The sequence below is a fragment of the Anomaloglossus baeobatrachus genome, chromosome 10, assembly GCF_048569485.1.
Source record: "Anomaloglossus baeobatrachus isolate aAnoBae1 chromosome 10, aAnoBae1.hap1, whole genome shotgun sequence".
Taxonomy (NCBI): domain Eukaryota; kingdom Metazoa; phylum Chordata; class Amphibia; order Anura; family Aromobatidae; genus Anomaloglossus; species Anomaloglossus baeobatrachus.
This window is the reverse complement of record NC_134362.1, coordinates 12961992-12981712: the sequence shown is the minus strand read 5'-3', so window position 1 is coordinate 12981712 and position 19721 is coordinate 12961992. Positions and strand designations below refer to the sequence as shown.

Below are 19721 nucleotides of genomic sequence, written 5' to 3'. Positions count from 1 at the left end.
CAATCAGAGGGCGCGTCTCTGGCAGGCGGGAGCAATGGAGTGCGGAGAGCGCTGTCAGCACTTGTAGGCGTATAAATGGAGCGCCGAGCGGAGGAGGCGGCGTCTCTGGGGATTGTGAGAGCTCCTGACAGTCCGGAGCATCGGATGACGTGCGGTGACGTCACTGCCAGGGGCTGCGCCTGGGGTTATGACGTAACGTTACGCAATTGCCAATAAAAGTCCCAAACATTGTAAGTCACGTGCGAATAGAGCCTCAATAGCTATAGAAACCCCCCAAATGTCGCAGATACACGTCATGTACTATGGGGGCAAACAATTTGTGACCAGAAATCCGACCGACAGCCGACCACAGAGTCCGGACCAGATCTCAGCGGCCTCATGAGCCCGCGACAGCCGCCGCCCGGACCCCTATACAGACCCCCTATATGAACATCTGAACCCGCGACAGCCTGGACCCCTATACAGACGTCTGAACCCGCGACAGCCCAGATCCCCTATATGAACGTCTGAACCCACAACAGCCCGGACCCCCTATATGAACATCTGAACCCGCGACAGCCCGGACCCCCTATATGGACGTCTGAATCTGCGACAGCCCGGACCCCTATATGAATGTCTGAACCCGCAACAGCCCGGACCCCCTATATGAATGTCTGAACCCACAACAGCCCGGACCCCCTATATGAACATCTGAACCCGCGACAGCCCGGAACCCCTATATGGACGTCTGAACCCGCAACAGCCCGGACCCCCTATATGAATGTCTGAACCCACAACAGCCCGGACCCCCTATATGAACATCTGAACCCGCAACAGCCCGGACCCCCTATATGGACGTCTGAATCTGCGACAGCCCGGACCCCTATATGAATGTCTGAACCCACAACAGCCCGGACCCCCTATATGAACGTCTGAACCCGCAACAGCCCGGACCCCTATATGAATGTCTGAACCCACAACAGCCCGGACCCCCTATTTGAACATCTGAACCCGCGACAGCCCGGACCCCCTATATGGACGTCTAAATCTGCGACAGTCCGGACCCCTATATGAACGTCTGAACCCACGACAGCCCGGACCCCCTATATGGACGTCTGAACCAGCAACAGCCCGGACCCCTATACGGACGTCTGAACCCGCGACAGCCCGGACCCCCTATACAGACGTCTGAACCCGCGACAGCCCGGACCCCTATAAAGACGTCTGAACCCGCGACAGCCCGGACCCCTATATGGATGCCTGAACCCGCGAAAGCCCGGACCCCCTATAAGGACGTCTGAACCCGCGACAGCCCGGACCCCCAATACAGACGTCTGAACCCGCGACAGCCCAGACCCCCTATATGAACGTCTGAACCCGCGACAGCCCGTACCCCCTATATGAATGTCTGAACCCATGACAGCCCGGACCCCCTATATGGACGTCTGAATCTGCGACAGCCCGGACCCCTATATGAACGTCTGAACCCACAACAGCCCGGATCCCCTATAAGGACGTCTGAACGTGCGAAAGCCCAGACCCCCTATATGGAAGTCTGAACCGGCAACAGCCCGGACCCCTATACGGACGTCTGAACCCACGACAGCCCGGACCCCCTATATGAACGTCTGAACCCGCGACAGCCCGGAGCCACCTATACAGACGTCTGAACCCGTGACAGCCCGGACCCCCTATACAGACGTCTGAACCCGCGACAGCCCGGACCCCCTATATGAACGTCTGAATCCGTGACAGCCCGGAGCCACCTATACAGACGTCTGAACCCGTGACAGCCCGGACCCCCTATACAGACGTCTGAACCCGCGACAGCCCGGACCCCCTATATGAACGTCTGAACCCGTGACAGCCTGGACCCCCTATACAGACGTCTGAACCTGTGACAGCCAAGACCCCCTATACAGACGTCTGAACCCGTGACAGCCCGGACCCCCTATACAGACGTCTGAACCTGTGACAGCCCGGACCCCCTATACAGACGTCTGAACCCGTGACAGCCCGGAGCCACCTATACAGACGTCTGAACCCACGACAGCCCGGACCCCCTATACAGACGTCTGAACCCGTGACACCCCGGTCCCCCTATACAGACGTCTCTACCCGCGACAGCCCGGAGCCACCTATACAGACGTCTGAACCCACGACAGCCCGGACCCCCTATACAGACGTCTGAACCCGTGACAGCCCGGATCCCCTATACAGACGTCTGAACCCGTGACAGCCCGGAGCCACCTATACAGACGTCTGAACCCGTGACAGCCCGGACCCCCTATACAGACGTCTGAACCCGTGACAGCCCGGACCCCCTATACAGACGTCTGAACCCGTGACACCCCGGACCCCCTATACAGACGTTTGAACCTGTGACAGCCCGGACCCCCTATATGGACGTTTGAACCTGTGACAGCCCGGACCCCCTATACAGACGTCTGAACCCGTGACAGCCTGGACCCCCTATACAGACGTCTGAACCTGTGACAGCCAAGACCCCCTATACAGACGTCTGAACCCGTGACAGCCCGGACCCCCTATACAGACGTCTGAACCTGTGACAGCCCGGACCCCCTATACAGACGTCTGAACCCGTGACAGCCCGGAGCCACCTATACAGACGTCTGAACCCACGACAGCCCGGACCCCCTATACAGACGTCTGAACCCGTGACACCCCGGACCCCCTATACAGACGTCTCTACCCGTGACAGCCCGGAGCCACCTATACAGACGTCTGAACCCACGACAGCCCGGACCCCCTATACAGACGTCTGAACCCGCGACAGTCCGTACCCCCTATACAGACATCTCTACCCGCGACAGCCCGGACCACTCATACAAACATCTCTACACACGTCAGCCCAGACCCCCCTATACGGACGTCTGAATTTGTGAAAGCCGAGACCCCACTATACTGACGTCTGAATCCACAATAGCCTGCACCCCCCTATACTGACTTCTGAATCCACGACAGCCTGGACCCCCTATACTGACGTCTGAACCCGCATTAGTCCGGACCCTCGATACAGACATCTGTACCCACGTCAGCTCGGACCCCCTATAGAGATGTCTGAATCCATAACAGCCGCTTGTCGTCGCCAGGATGGTTCACAATTTTCAAAGTCTCCATACGGGGTAGGAGCGTATATAAACCGCGGGTGTCCTGGATGGGTGAGGACAGGAATTAGTGGCTTATTCCCATCTGTAGAAGTTATCAACTGTTCATAGAAGTGATGACGCTGATTACTAGGGGGTTTGACTGCTCGGAGCTCCAGAAATCCAGAGAACAAGGCTCTGAAATGCCCCGTCTACATGAAGCGGCAGATGGACATGTGCACGGGCAGTCCCATAGACAATGACTGACAATGACTGGACATGTGCAGCAGCAGTACCATAGACGATGACTGACGATAGCTGGACATGTACATCAGGAGTACCATAGACAGTGACTGCAGCGACGGCTGGACTAATGCATTGGTAGTACCATAGACAATGACCGGAGCAATGGCTGGACATGTGCATTGGCAATACCATAGACAATGACCGTAGCGACGGCTGGACATTTACACGGGCAGTCCCATAGACAATGACTGACAATGACTGGACATGTGCAGCAGCAGTACCATAGACGATGACTGACGATAGCTGGACATGTACATCAGGAGTACCATAGACAGTGACTGCAGCGACGGCTGGACTAATGCATTGGTAGTACCATAGACAATGACCGGAGCAATGGCTGGACATGTGCATTGGCAATACCATAGACAATGACCATAGCGATGGCTGGACATTTACACGGGCAGTACCATAGACAATGACAGCTGGATATGTACATCAGGAGTACCATAGACAATGACCGTAGCAACGGCTGGACAAGTGCATCGGCAATACCATAGACAACGACTGGAGCAATGGCTGGACATGTACACAGGCAGTACCATAGACAGTGACCGGAGCGACAGCTGGACATGTACACAGGCAGTACCACAGACAATGACTGGCATGTGCATTGGCAGCACCATACACAATGGATTGAGGAAATGTTGCACCTCTGCTCCACTTACTCCAGATTCTAGTGAGCCCCGTTCTCGGGGTCAGTGACAGTCGGGCCCCAGCAATCAGCAACTGAATAGTGATAATTTCAATAGATGGGAGTTACCCACTAAAGGGAACGTTTCATCAGAAAACGCTCCCCTTGTGCACAGCAGGTTTCTGGGTTTTCTGTGTTTGTGTTTTGTCAATGTTTTATTTTCCATCTCAAGATCTGTATTAAAATAACAACTATACATTGTTCAGTTCTCGCTGCGGTCACGGGGGCTTCTGCACTCAGACCTCCTGTTGTTTCACTAAATCCTCCTGTATATCAGCCACAATGATCGAACTCTGCCCTGTGTGTCATATTTCACACATCCAATGAGCGCGTGCAAAAGTCATTGGAATGGGAGGAGGTGAGCTGTGACATCAGCTATTGTGAATGGTGGATCCTATCTACTGTATATAGAGGTGTTATCAGTCATTGTACAGGAGGAGGAGGTGAGCTGTGACATCAGCTATTGTGAATGGTGGATCCTATTTACTGTATATAGAGGTGTTATCAGTCATTGTACAGGAGGAGGCGGTGAGCTGTGACATCAGCTATTGTGAATGGTGGATCCTGTTATATACTGTATATAGAGGTGTTATCAGTCATTGTACAGGAGGAGGAGGTGAGCTGTGACATCAGCTATTGTGAATGGCGGATCCTATCTACTGTATATAGAGGTGTTATCAGTCATTGTACGGGAGGAGGAGGTGAGCTGTGACATCAGCTATTGGGAATGGTGGATCCTATCTACTGTATATAGAGGTGTTATCAGTCATTGTACAGGAGGAGGAGGTGAGGTGTGACATCAGCTATTGTGAATGGTGGATCCTGTTATATACTGTATATAGAGGTGTTATCAGTCATTGTACAGGAAGAAGTGAGCTGTGACATCAGCTATTGTGAATGGTGGATGCTGTTATCTACTGTATATAGAGGTATTATCAGTCATTGTACAGGAGTAGGAGGAGGTGAGATTTGACATCAGCTATTGTGAATGGTGGATCCTGTTATCCACTGTATATAGAGGTATTATCAGTTATTGTACAGGAGGAGGTGAGCTGTGACATAAGCTATTGTGAATGGTGGATCCTGTTATCTACTGTATATAGAGGTATTATCAGTTATTGTACAGGAGGAAGAGGAGGTGAGCTGTGACATCAGCTATTGTGAATGATGGATCCTGTTATTTACTATATATAGAGGTGTTATCAGTCATTGTACAGGAAGAAGTGAGCTGTGACATCAGCTATTGTGAATGGTGGATCCTGTTATTTACTGTATATAGAGGTGTTATCAGTTATTGTACCGGTGGCGGTGAGCTGTGACATCAGCTATTGTGAATGGTGGATGCTGTGTTATCTGCTGTATATAGAGGTATTATCAGTAATTGTACAGGAGAAGGAGGAGGTGAGCTGTGATTCTACCTATTGTGAATAGTGGGTCCTGTGTTATGTACTGTATATAGAGGTGTTATCAGCCTCTGTACAGGAGGAGGTGAGCTGTGACATCACGTCTCATGTCACATCTTCTATGAGGCTGGTGCTTAGCAATTGAAGTTAAAGGGTACCAACAATCATGGTGGATTTTTAGGATGCTAATATACTGTATGCTGCGGATGTCACAGTAGATTTCATCCTTTGCAATCCAAAAAATAATGAAAATATGGGGTGAATCTGAACCCACCACCTGCACATTAAACAACGCTGCTGGGAGGAAATGAGCTTTAATCCTCCCGGCAGTCTTCCAGTTTCAGTCATGGGGGTGGCGCCAGCGCGGGTTCAGTCACTGCTCTGTGTATTCCTCGAATGCTGAGCGGTTGTCAGTCAATGTTGGGGGCGGTAACAGCCGCTACTCTCCATACACAGAGCAGTAACTGACCCCGCGCAGGCGCCGCCCCCCGTGGCTGAAACCGGAAGACTGCCGGGAGGATTAAAGTTCATTTCCTCCTGGCAACATGGTGTAAAGTGCAGGCGCCGGGCAGGTTCAGAAGCTCATGTGTGCGTCAAAAGGTTCATGCTGCGATCGTCTGCGAGTCTCGGATCACTCGCACCCAGACAAGTCTACAGGTGCAAGTCTCGGATCACTTGCACTCAGACAAGTCTACGGGTGCGAGTCTCGGATCACTCGCACCCAGACAAGTCTATGGGTGCAAGTCTCGGATCTCTCTTACCCATAGAAGTCTACGGGTGCGAGTCTCGGATCTCTCTTACCCATAGAAGTCTACGGGTGCAAGTCTCGTATCACTCACACCCAGACAAGTCTACGGGTGCGAGTCTCGGATCACTCGCACCCAGACAAGTCTACAGGTGCAAGTCTCGGATCACTTGCACTCAGACAAGTCTACGGGTGCGAGTCTCGGATCACTCGCACCCAGACAAGTCTATGGGTGCGAGTCTCGGATCACTCGCACCCAGACAAGTCTATGGGTGCAAGTCTCGGATCTCTCTTACCCATAGAAGTCTACGGGTGCGAGTCTCGGATCACTCGCACCCAGACAAGTCTACGGGTGCAAGTCTCGTATCACTCACACCCAGACAAGTCTACGGGTGCGAGTCTCGGATCACTCGCACCAAGACAAGTCTATGGGTGCGAGTCTCGGATCTCTTACCCATAGAAGTCTATGGGTGTGAGTCTTCGATCACGCGTACCCATACAAGTCTATGGTTGCAAGTCTCGGATCACTCGTACCCATACAAGTCTATGGGTGCGAGTCTCGGATCACTCTCACCCATACAAGTCTATGGGTGCGAGTCTCGGATCACTCGCACCCATACAAGTCTATGGGTGCGAGTGAAACATCGGAATGCACTAGGATGACATCCAAGTGCAGTGCGATAATCCCATCAGTCTGCAATGGAGTAGAGATTAACCCCTCCCTCTCCTCCGCAGCTGTATCAGAAAACTAGCTGAGTATTTACCTATTGCAACCAATCAGAATCCACTTTAGGCAAAGGAAAGCAGCAGCCTGATTGGTTACTGTGGATAACTACTTCAGCATTCATATACATATCTGCTCATAGCATGTGAATGGTGATATAGATGAATGGCCATATGACAAGGCAAATGCCTGACAGGACAGGAAGTGTTGTCATGGGGAAAATAAAATAAGAGGAGTCCCAGGTCTCCATAAATAAAGGTGTATTTTGCTGTGATATTTCTCCTTTAATCTGAATTTTCCGGCTCCTCTCTAGGTGAAATGATTCAGGACTAGTTCATGTCTCATCCGATAAGCCTCCGTCTCCACCGCTTCCATGTTATTACAGTCCTCCTCCGTCTCCATGAGAGAAGGTCCGTAATCGCACCAAATATCCAGGCCGTGCTGCAGCGCGATGTTGTGCAGTATGCAGCAGGCCAGGATGATCTGAGCCGACTTCTCGGGGGAGTACTGCAAGGTGGCGCGCGATCCGTCCAGACAGCGAAAGCGGTGCCGAAGCGCCTGCTGTGCGCGCTCCATGACGTTGTGCGTGGCGGAGTGCGCCATGTTGTATCTGTACTCCTGGGGGCTCTCGGGGATTTGCACTGGAGTCATTATCCACGGCCGGAGGTGGAAGGCGCTGTCCGCTAAGAAAGACAAAAGAAGAAGGTTAGATCCATTATTTGCTGTAGTGTAATATATCACAGGCTCAGTTATTTACACACAGGTATCGGTGCTGGATGGACAGGTCTTGGGTTTTAGAAGGTCTGAGCCGGACACAACAGGGCTATCCGGCATCTACGGCACATCAGAAAAGGCTGCACGCTGTGTTCTCTCAACCTGGTGCAAAAAGTGATGAGCTGGATGAATAGGAGCAGTCCTATAGACAACTATGGGACCAGTGCCCACTGTGGGACCAGAACCCATCGTGGGTCCAGAGCCCATCGTGGGACCAGAACCCACTGTGGGACCAGAACCCACTGTGGGACCAGCGCCCATCGTGGGACCAGCGCCCATCGTGGGACCAGAACCCACTGTGGGACCAGCGCCCACTGTGGGACCAGCGCTCATTATGGGACCAGAACCTATTGTGGGACCAGAACCCACTGTGGGACCAGCGCCCACCGTGGGACCAGCGCCCACCGTGGGACCAGCGCCCACCGTGGGACCAACGCCCACCGTGGGACCAGCGATCCATCGTGGGACCAGCGATCCATCGTGGGACCAGAACCCACTGTGGGACCAGCATCCGCGCCCAGTCTCTCTTTAGGGTTCCTCTACCACGCCACAAGGAAAAAAGGAGAGATGTGTGAAAGAGTCTAAAACCCTTGTATTGCTCCCTCTCTCTCTCTATGTACACACACAGAAATTGTTCTATACAAGTAGCAGCAGGCAGCACATCTCTCAAAAAAAACTTGCAAGGTTTGCTTGCTTCATTAAACGATATGTTGCCTCCATTTCTTGTATTTCGGCATCCTTCGGCACCAGTAATTCCTCTATCACCACATTTAGGGATTGACAGCAGAATGTAAATGGTTAAACAGCAGCGATCAGAGCTAGATCAGGTCACTGCTGTTACTGGCAGATGCTGTTGGGGTAGATCGGGTCGCTGCTGTTACTGGCAGATGCTGTTGGGGTAGATCGGGTCGCTGCTGTTACTGGCAGATGACAGCGGACTAGATCGGGTCGCTACTGTTACTAGCAGATGCCGTCAGGCTAGATTGGGTCGCTGCTGTTACTGGCAGATGCCGGCTGGCTAGATCGGGTCGCTGCTGTTACTGGCAGATGCCGGCTGGCTAGATCGGGTCGCTGTTGTTACTGGCAGATGCTGGCTGGCTAGATCGGGTCGCTGTTGTTACTGGCAGATGCCGGCTGGCTAGATCGGGTCGCTGCTGTTACTGGCAGATGCCGGCTGGCTAGATCGGGTCGCTGCTGTTACTGGCAGATGCCGCTGGCTAGATCGGGTCGCTGCTGTTACTGGCAGATGCCGCTGGCTAGATCGGGTCGCTGCTGTTACTGGCAGATGCCGGCTGGCTAGATGGGGTCGCTGCTGTTACTGGCAGATGCCGGCTGGCTAGATGGGGTCGCTGCTGTTACTGGCAGATGCCGCTGGCTAGATCGGGTCGCTGCTGTTACTGGCAGATGCCGCTGGCTAGATCGGGTCGCTGCTGTTACTGGCAGATGCCGGCTGGCTAGATGGGGGTCGCTGCTGTTACTGGCAGATGCCGGCTGGCTAGATGGGGTCGCTGCTGTTACTGGCAGATGCCGGCTGGCTAGATGGGGTCGCTGCTGTTACTGGCAGATGCCGGCTGGCTAGATCGGGTCGCTGCTGTTACTGGCAGATGCCGGCTGGCTAGATCGGATCGCTGCTGTTACTGGCAGATGCCGGCTGGCTAGATCGGGTCGCTGCTGTTACTGGCAGATGCCGGCTGGCTAGATCGGGTCGCTGCTGTTACTGGCAGATGCCGGCTGGCTAGATCGGGTCGCTGCTGTTACTGGCAGATGCTGGCAGTGTTACATAGACATGCGCACCCTCACTGTGACATACAGTTACGTCAGGATGCACAACGGAGTTCACATGGGAACCTACAGGCGACGTGTTGCTGTGTGACTACTCTGTGGCATAGGGAGGAGGTATCAGTCAGAACCTCCTGGGACATGTAATGTATAAATGCAGACATATAATGTGGACATACCCAGCATCCAACCCTCTTTGTGCATTTTCGTCTCAAACAGACAGGAAAGGTTGGACTGGTGGAGAACCACATCATCCTGGGTGCTGCCGGGCCGGTGGGTTTCAGCCCAGAGAAGGACCCCTTGAGTGTCACACACCAGAAGGCAATTTAAAGAATGCAAGCCCTTCCGGTTTATATATGACAAGTCCTCTGCATTAGGAGCTTTAATGGTTACATGTGTGCAGTCCACCACCCCCAGCACGCCTGGGACCCCCGCCAGCCCGTAAAAGTCGTCCTTCAGCTTCTGCACCAACGCTTCCTCCTGCGGAAAACAGATGAACTGCGAGGCCCTCTCCACCAGAGCGTCCGTCACATTGGTCACACATCGACTCATGGAAGCCTGGCTGATCCCAATCGTGTCTCCCATACGTGTCTGGAAGGAACCAGAGGTGTAAAATCCGAGAGCCGCCATGATCTGAGTCTCAGGGCTGATGGCACGGGATCGCTGAGTTGGCCGGGATAGACTGGCACCCAAAAGTTCAACCAGGTAGTCAATGAATGGTCGGGGGAAGCCGTATGTAGTAACCAAGTACTCATCAGAAACGTCGTCCAGGCGGAACCGGTCCAGAGTGCGGTGGCCACGGCCGTAGAGCAGGAGGTCACAATCCAGGACCGTTATAGGAATAGCCATGGTCAAGAGCCGAACACCGGCCGATGCCACCTCATAGATTATCTGAAAAGAAAGACGACAGTCAGTACTCCGAAACCGCAAATCCGCATCTAATGATGGTAAACGCGGTCGAGTTGCAGCACACAACGTAATGCAACTCCCGCCAAAGCCCAGCACGAGACGTAACGCAACCGCCGCCAAAGCCCAGCACGAGACGTAACGCAACCGCCGCCAAAGCCCAGCACGTGACGTAACGCAACTCCACCAAAGCCCAGCACAAGACGTAACGCAACTGCCGCCAAAGCCCAGCACAAGACGTAACGCAACTCCCGCCAACACACAGCACGAGAGGTAACGCAACTCCGCCAAAGCCCAGCAGAAGACATAACGCAACTCCGTCAAAGCCCAGCACGAGACGTAACGCAACCGCCGCCAAAGCCCAGCACAAGACGTAACGCAACTCCGCCAAAGCCCAGCACAAGACGTAACACAACTGCCGCCAAAGCCCAGCACAAGACGTAACGCAACTCCGCCAAAGCCCAGGACAAGACGTAACGCAACTCCGCCAAAGCCCAGCACGAGACGTAACGCAACTCCGCCAAAGCCCAGCACGAGAGGTAACGCAACTCCGCCAAAGCCCAGCACGAGACGTAACGCAACTCCGCCAAAGGCCAGCACAAGACGTAACGCAACTCCGCCAAAGCCCAGCATGAGACGTAACACAACTCCGCCAGAGCCCAGCACGAGACGTAACGCAACTCCGCCAAAGCCCAGCACGAGAGGTAACGCAACTCCCGCCAAAGCCCAGCACAAGACGTAACGCAACTCCCGCCAACACACAGCACGAGAAGTAACGCAACAGCCGCCAAAGCCCAGCACGAGAAGTAACGCAATTCCGCCAAAACCCAGCACAAGACGTAACGCAACTCCCGCCAAAGCCAAGCACGAGACATAATGCAACTCCCGCCAAAGCCCAGCACCAGACGTAACGCAACTCCCGCCAAAGCCCAGCACGAGACGCAATGCAACTCCCGCCAAAGCCAAGCACGAGACATAATGCAACTCCCGCCAAAGCCCAGCACGAGACGTAACGCAACTCCCGCTAAAGCCCAGCACGAGAGGTAACGCAATGCCCGCCAAAGCCCAGCACGAGACGTAACGCAACTCCTGCCAAAGCCCAGCACGAGACATAAAGCAACTCCCGCCAAAGCCCAGCAAGAGAGGTAACGCAACTCCCACCAAAGCCCAGCACAAGACGTAACACAACTCCCGTCAAAGCCCAGCACGAGACATAATGCAACAACCGCCAAAGCTCAGCACGAGACGTAACACAACTTCCGCCAAAGCCCAGCACGAGACATAACACAACTTCCGCCAAAGCCCAGCACGAGACATAATGCAACCCCCACCAAAGCCCAGCACGAGACGTAATGCAACTCCCACCAAAGCCCAGCACAAGACATAACACAACTCCCGCCAAAGCCCAGCACAAGACATAACACAACTCCCGCCAAAGCCCAGCACGAGACATAACACAACTCCCGCCAAAGCCCAGCACGAGACATAATGCAACCCCCACCAAAGCCCAGCACGAGACATAACACAACCCCCACCAAAGCCCAGCATGAGACGTAACGCAACCCCCACCAAAGCCCAGCACGAGACGTAACACAACCCCCACCAAAGCCCAGCACGAGACGTAACACAACCCCCACCAAAGCCCAGCACGAGACGTAACACAACCCCCACCAAAGCCCAGCACGAGACGTAATGCAACTCCCACCAAAGCCCAGCACCAGACGTAACGCAACTCCCGCCAAAGCCCAGCACGAGACGCAATGCAACTCCCGCCAAAGCCAAGCACGAGACATAATGCAACTCCCGCCAAAGCCCAGCACGAGACGTAACGCAACTCCCGCTAAAGCCCAGCACGAGAGGTAACGCAATGCCCGCCAAAGCCCAGCACGAGACGTAACGCAACTCCTGCCAAAGCCCAGCACGAGACATAAAGCAACTCCCGCCAAAGCCCAGCAAGAGAGGTAACGCAACTCCCACCAAAGCCCAGCACAAGACGTAACACAACTCCCGTCAAAGCCCAGCACGAGACATAATGCAACAACCGCCAAAGCTCAGCACGAGACGTAACACAACTTCCGCCAAAGCCCAGCACGAGACATAACACAACTTCCGCCAAAGCCCAGCACGAGACATAATGCAACCCCCACCAAAGCCCAGCACGAGACGTAATGCAACTCCCACCAAAGCCCAGCACAAGACATAACACAACTCCCGCCAAAGCCCAGCACAAGACATAACACAACTCCCGCCAAAGCCCAGCACGAGACATAACACAACTCCCGCCAAAGCCCAGCACGAGACATAATGCAACCCCCACCAAAGCCCAGCACGAGACATAACACAACCCCCACCAAAGCCCAGCATGAGACGTAACGCAACCCCCACCAAAGCCCAGCACGAGACGTAACACAACCCCCACCAAAGCCCAGCACGAGACGTAACACAACCCCCACCAAAGCCCAGCACGAGACGTAACACAACCCCCACCAAAGCCCAGCACGAGACGTAATGCAACTCCCACCAAAGCCCAGCACGAGACATAACGCAACTCCCGCCAAAGCCCAGCACGAGACGTAACGCAACTCCCGCCAAAGCCCAGCACGAGACGTAATGCAACCCCCACCAAAGCCCAGCACCAGAAGTAACAACTCCCGCAAAAGCCCAGCACGAGACATAATGCAACCCCCACCAAAGCCCAGCACCAGACATAACGCAACTCCCGCTAAAGCCCAGCACGAGAGGTAACGCAACTCCTGCCAAAGCCCAGCACGAGACATAATGCAACTCCCGCCAAAGCCCAGCAGGAGAGGTAACGCAACTCCCACCAAAGCCCAGCACAAGACGTAACACAACTCCCGTCAAAGCCCAGCACGAGACATAATGCAACAACCGCCAAAGCTCAGCACGAGACGTAACACAACTTCCGCCAAAGCCCAGCACGAGACATAACACAACTTACGCCAAAGCCCAGCACGAGACATAATGCAACCCCCACCAAAGCCCAGCACGAGACGTAATGCAACTCCCACCAAAGCCCAGCACAAGACATAACACAACTCCCGCCAAAGCCCAGCACAAGACATAACACAACTCCCGCCAAAGCCCAGCACAAGACATAACACAACTCCCGCCAAAGCCCAGCACGAGACATAACACAACTCCCACCAAAGCCCAGCATGAGACGTAACATAACACCCGCCAAAGCCCAGCACGAGACATAACGCAACTCCCGCCAAAGCCCAGCACGAGACATAACACAACTCCCGCCAAAGCCCAGCACGAGACGTAACATAACACCCGCCAAAGCCCAGCACGAGACATAACGCAACTCCCGCCAAAGCCCAGCACGAGACGTAATGCAACTCCCACCAAAGCCCAGCACCAGAAGTAACACAACTCCCGCCAAAGCCCAGCACGAGACCTAATGCAACCCCCACCAAAGCCCAGCACGAGACGTAACGCAACTCCCGCCAAAGCCCAGCACGAGACCTAATGCAACCCCCACCAAAGCCCAGCACGAGACGTAACATAACACCCGCCAAAGCCCAGCACGAGACGTAACATAACACCCGCCAAAGCCCAGCACGAGACGTAACATAACACCCGCCAAAGCCCAGCACGAGACATAACGCAACTCCCGCCAAAGCCCAGCACGAGACGTAATGCAACTCCCACCAAAGCCCAGCACCAGAAGTAACACAACTCCCGCAAAAGCCCAGCACGAGACATAATGCAACCCCCACCAAAGCCCAGCACCAGAAGTAACGCAACTCCCGCCAAAGCCCACCACAAGACGCAATGCAACTCTCTCCAAAGCCCAGCATGAAATGTAATGCAACTCTGCCAAAACCCAGCACAAGATGTAAGGCAACGCCTGCTTTTATTTTTGCAGAAACTTTGCGGCTTAGAAAGTTTTAACCAGTGAACGACCATTTTCATCATCAGTTGTTAAGTAAAGTAATAGCTGATCCTGCTCCATACCAGGCAGATGCAGGCTGTGTTATACAGCCAACACCTGACAGTGAATGCAGCGACTAGAGCACCATTTGTTTAACCATTTTAATGCCACCATCAATCTCTGACAGCGGCATGTAAATGCCGTCATTGCTGAATGTCCCTGTAACGGCCATCTTGGTCCTTCCCTGGCGCATGGTAAGCGCCATAGGAGAACCATGATTTCCCTATATACTCTAGTACTGCAGTATATAGTAAAGGCAATCAAATGATTGCAGGAGGAATAAAAATAAAAGGAAAAATGAAATAAAAATGTAAAAAATATGTTTTAATCATTTAACCACACAGCGAGAGCACGCTCCGTACCGCGCGGAGAGAGCACGCTCCGTACCGCGCGGAGAGAGCACGCTCCGTACCGCGCGGAGAGAGCACGCTCCGTACCGCGCGGAGAGAGCACGCTCCGTACCGCGCGGCGAGAGGGTTAGAAAAAGAATGTAAAAAAAAAAAGGATTTTATCTCTGCTCCACAAAATGATATGCAGAGCAGTAGGAGAGCACCGGACTGCAATCGTCATTTAAGTTGCCACCTATGCAGAGCACAGACGTTGAGGTCAGTATCCCATCAGCTGCTTTGCTCTGCATAGGCAACAACTTAAATGACAGAAGCTAACTTGAGAGCTTTGGTATATTGGTTGCTGCCTATGCAGAGCACTGCCACTGATGACATACAGTGCCCATCAGCTGCTTTGCTCTGCATAGGCAGCAATTTAAATGACAGAATCTAACTCGAGAGCGTTGGTATCTTGGTTGCTGCCTATGCAGAGCGCAGCTGCTGATGACACACTCGCCTTGATTGCTGTTCTCTGTACAAGAACCTGTAGCCCCTCTCTAGATTTTTTTCACTACACTATATGGTAAAGTGAATGGTGTCATGTAAACTACTATCATAAAAAAATAAGCTCTGGAAAAAAATATGTAAAAGGTTCCGGCTCCTGGAAGAAAAAGAAAAAAAAAAATAACCGCAGCGGAAAGATGTGAACACTGGTGCAAAGGCAGAATCGTGCAGCTGCCAGAAACAACCAATCAGGCTGCAGCTTTCATTCTCCATAAGGCCTCTGAAAAATGAAATCTGGATTCTGATTGGTTGTTATGGGTTATTCCTTTTCCGGCCACTAGATTTTATGAGTCTCCCTCAGAATCGATGTAGCAGAGCTGAGCAGCCCCCTCCTGTGATGTAGCAGAGCTGAGCAGCCCCCTCCTGTGATGTAGCAGAGCCGGTCCCCACATCATCAGCCATTTACCTAATGTTTCGGGCTCTCCGTACCTCGGCGCTCAGTGCTGACTCTGCCGTCCAGGCTTGTTGTTGGCGGCTGCAGATTCCACACCTCCCGAGCGTGACGCAGCTCAGAAAAACAATCTGCTCCTCCCTGGTAGCGATGAGGGGTCACAAGGACGGTGCTGCGGGGGCGAGGGTGAACCGGGGGGTAGGGAATATTTTAGTTTATTTATTTATTTTTTCTGTGGAATCTGCGGCTCAGAAATAGCAGATGAGCTTTCCGCGCAGACAGCAAAACACAAACATTAATGGCGGCTCTGAGCGCCGGACCGGGGGCGTGAGGGGAGGGGAGAAGACGGGGCGGGGGACCGGAGCCGGGACCGGGGGAGCACAGCCAGGACCGGGGGAGCAGGGGCTGGAGCTGCCCCCGTAGAAGAGGCGTCATCTGGAGGTGAGCAGGGGATGTTCCCACCCTAATGACCCATATGGGGGATCCTCTCACATTACACATCCCCCTGTCCTGGGTCTCATTCTTATATAGGGACTGTCTGCCTATAAGAGCTGTATACTGCTCATTCCCCTGTAAACAGATGTTCTCTTCCGCACCATGGCGACCGTTCCGGCCCGCCACCAATGATCAATAACGTAAATCTATAATGTCCCTGGACCGGGACATGAGGCCGCAATATGGACCAGACACAACATGAGGGACTGGAGCGACGTCTCAAGGTGCGGGCTGAATCACAGTTTTCTTCCAAGCACAGCGCCACCCTTGTCTGCAGGTCGTGTCTGATATTACAGCTCGGCTCCGATGAAGTGAATAGGGCTGAGCGGTAATACCAGACATGGCCTGCAGCGGGAGGGGTGCCACTGTTTCTGCAAGAAAGATGGATGGGGATCCAAGAAAAGAGAGAAGGAATCCAGATCTGAGACATATGAGATCTTATTGGATTTGGATGCGGTGCGTTACACCGCAAACAGTGAGTGCATCAGTAGTGCGGTCTCAACGCGTTTCAAGTGCGTTTCACTCTGACGTAGCAGCGACGTCCCGTTGTCATTGTGTGTGACATCCAGCAACAACCTGGCCCCTGCTGTGAGGTCGCCAGTCGTTGCTGAATGACCTGGACCATTTTTTGGACGTTGCTCTCCCGCTGTGAAGCGCACATCGCTGTGTGTGACAGCGAGAGAGCGACGAACTGAATGTGCAGGGAGCAGGAGCCGGCTTCTGTGGACGTTGGTAACCAAGGTACACATCGGGTAACCAAGCAAAGGCTGCTTGGTTACCCGATATTTACCTTCATTACCACCGTTCGCCGCTCTCAGGCTGCCAGTGCTGGCTCCCTGCTCCCTGCACATGTAGCCAGAGTACACATCGAGTAAATAAGCAAAGCGGTTTGCTTATTTACCCGATGCGTACTCTAGCTACGAGTGCAGGGAGCCAGCGCTAAGCCGTGTGTGCTGGTAACCAAGGTAAATATCGGGTAACCAGCGAAGCACTTTGCTTGGTTACCCGATATTTACCTTAGTTACCAAGCGCAGCATCGCTTCCATGCGTCGCTGGGGGCTGGTCACTGGTGAGATCTGCCTGTTTGACAGCTAAGCAGCGACCATGTAATGACGCAGCAGTGATCCTGATAAGGTCAGGTCGTCGTCGTGATCGCTGCTGCGTCGCTACGTGTGACCCTAGCTTTAGCCATGACTAACCGTGCTAAACACACTTAAAACGCATTGAAACCGCGATACTCATGCGCTCACTGTAAGGGCGTGTGCCCACGATCAGTGCTCACAGCATCTTGGACGCAGCATGCTTCAGCTTTGTCCAAAACGCGTTGTACAGTATACGCACAGTGGACGGGATTTCTAGAAATCTTGTGCCCACTGTGCGTGTACGGCCCACAGCGAAAATTTACCTACGCTGCGACATTCCAAGCCACAGGCACGTCAATTCTTTGCTCTGGAGTCGCAATTTCGTCCATAGGGAGAATACAAGCAAGAGACTGCAGTACCCTGAACCCTGATCGTGGGCACAGGCCGCTGCGGTCTCCTGTGTTCTTCTGCAGAGGAGACTCGAGACCCCACAGATCAGGACCTGCCGCGTCCAGGACACAGCAGGTCCTGATCGTGGGCACGTACCCTTAGGCCATGTGTCCACGCTGCGGAAAATGCGCGGATTTTGCCACGGATTTCTCGCGGAAAAGCCGCGGATTTTCCGAAAATCTGCAGCAGCGGCAGTTCCAAGCCATTTCAATGGCATTTTGGAAATGCTGTGTCCATGCTGCAGATTTTTCCGCCGCGGATTTGCCGCGGATTTTGATCCGGAAAAATCTGCAGCATGTCAATTATTGTTGCAGATTTTGATCCGGATTTTGGCTATAGAATGGGGAAAAAAAAATAATCCATGGCAATTCCGCGGTAAATCCGCGGCAAAAAAAGGTGCGGATTTGCCGCGAAAGTTGCGGATTTTCATGCAGAAAAATCCGCAGCAACATTCTACCGTAGACACATAGCCTTAGCCCTAAGACACACAGCGATTAAAATTGGACAAGTGGCATTCGATAAATCGCATTTTACTTAAACCAATGTTACTCTATGGGGGCCGGTCCTCTCTGCAATTTTATTTCTCAGCCCTAATCGGACCGAGAAAACAATCACAGTGTACTGCGATTGTCTTCAAGTCCTGGATCACTCACACCCATACAAGTCTATGGGTGAGGGTGAAACATTGCACTGCACTCGGATGACATCAAAGTGCAGTGCGATATAGGCATCAGCTGACAATGGAGGAGATGGAGAGATTAATCCCTCCCTGTCCTCCGCAGCTGTGATCTGATCACAGGATCGGATCACAGTCACATGACGCTCGGCTCATGCTTGCAGCAGATCGGAAGCCAAGAGTGATAGCATATCTCATCGGATGCCGTACGCTTCTGGGGCCCCGGTTTTAGCGATGTAATGCACTGTATCCAAATCCAATAAAGATGACCTCGTATGTCTAAGAGCCGGATTCCTTTTCTTGGATTGTGTTGCTGGCCATGGCGAGGATGAATCCTTTCTCCGTACTGAGGTGGGGCAGATAATATGGGGAGCTGGACTTTACACATATATCTGATGGATGGGAATAACATGCTTTTTTGGGAACAATCTTTTTAAAGGGTAATCCAGTGCCGCTCACTTCCATAGGCATAATCAGGTGCCATGTCCTTGTCACTGCCACAGCTCACCTCCTACAGAGGAAGTGACAGACACTGGAGTATTAAGATCTGCTGTCATCTATGAATCTGTTGCAAAGCAATCATGTAATGGCTGACCTCAGAAGTTCAATACGGTCATGGTCCTGGATGGCCCTGTCCCTGCCTGACCGTCATGGTCCTCCTGGATGGCTATGTCCTTTCCCAACTGTCATGGTCCTCCTGGATGGCCATGTCCTGTCCCAACTGTCATGGTCCTCCTGGATGGCCCTGTCCCTGCCTGACCGTCATGGTCCTCCTGGATGGCCCTGTCCCTGCCTGACCGTCATGGTCCTCCTGGATGGCCCTGTCCCTGCCTTACCGTCATGGTCCTCCTGGATGGCCATGTCCTTTCCCGACCGTCATGGTATTCCTGGATGGCCATGTCCTTTCCCGACCGTCATGGTCTCTTCTGGATTGCCATGTCCCTGCCTGACCGTCATGGTCCTCCTGGATTGTGCTGCCCTGATAGCCATGGTCCACTTGGACCACCACAGCCTTCATGGATCACCTTCATCCTTGATTATCGTCCACCATAGTCAGTTACTTCTGTAGATGAGGTTCCCCACATTGGGGTCTTTTCACCCTCGGAGCAGCAGCTGACGACTACATTTTACAGTCCATTAGCATCAATGTTTTCCCAGTTCTTAACGCCAATGGTTTATTTTCTAGCTCAGACCTTTATTATTACATTGTTTGGTGCGGTTCTTCTTTTCTTGGCTTTTAGGAATTGTTGGTATTGCAACTTTTTTTTTTTTTTTTTATATCTTTACTGACTTTTGAGAGGAAAATAATACAACCAGAGGAATGTGACAGAGACAACAGCAGAAAAATAACATTTGTTGTATCAA

The 19721-nt window shown here is 53.0% G+C and overlaps 2 protein-coding genes across 8 annotated transcripts in view; one reads left to right on the top strand and one right to left on the bottom strand.

Annotated features, from left to right (window-relative positions):
- Nucleotides 1-7188: 7188 nt before the first annotated feature.
- Nucleotides 7189-15743, bottom strand: HARBI1 (harbinger transposase derived 1). Its single transcript, XM_075325523.1, has 3 exons — nt 15692-15743; nt 9688-10399; nt 7189-7638 (listed from the first exon to the last, which is right to left on the bottom strand). Exons 2-3 carry the CDS (start codon nt 10355-10357, stop codon nt 7265-7267), a joined length of 1044 nt encoding a protein of 347 aa, XP_075181638.1. The 5' UTR covers nt 10358-10399; nt 15692-15743; the 3' UTR covers nt 7189-7264.
- Nucleotides 15744-15993: 250 nt separating this feature from the next.
- The window catches only part of ATG13 (autophagy related 13), a 93237-nt gene continuing 89509 nt past the window's right edge, over nt 15994-19721 (top strand). For 6 of the 7 annotated variants that reach the window (XM_075325515.1, XM_075325520.1, XM_075325518.1 and 3 more), the window contains exon 1: nt 15994-16094. The gene's annotated coding sequence lies outside the window, so the exon portion shown is untranslated. The remainder of the gene's footprint in view (nt 16095-19721) is intronic. The other variant, XM_075325519.1, reaches the window with a different exon arrangement.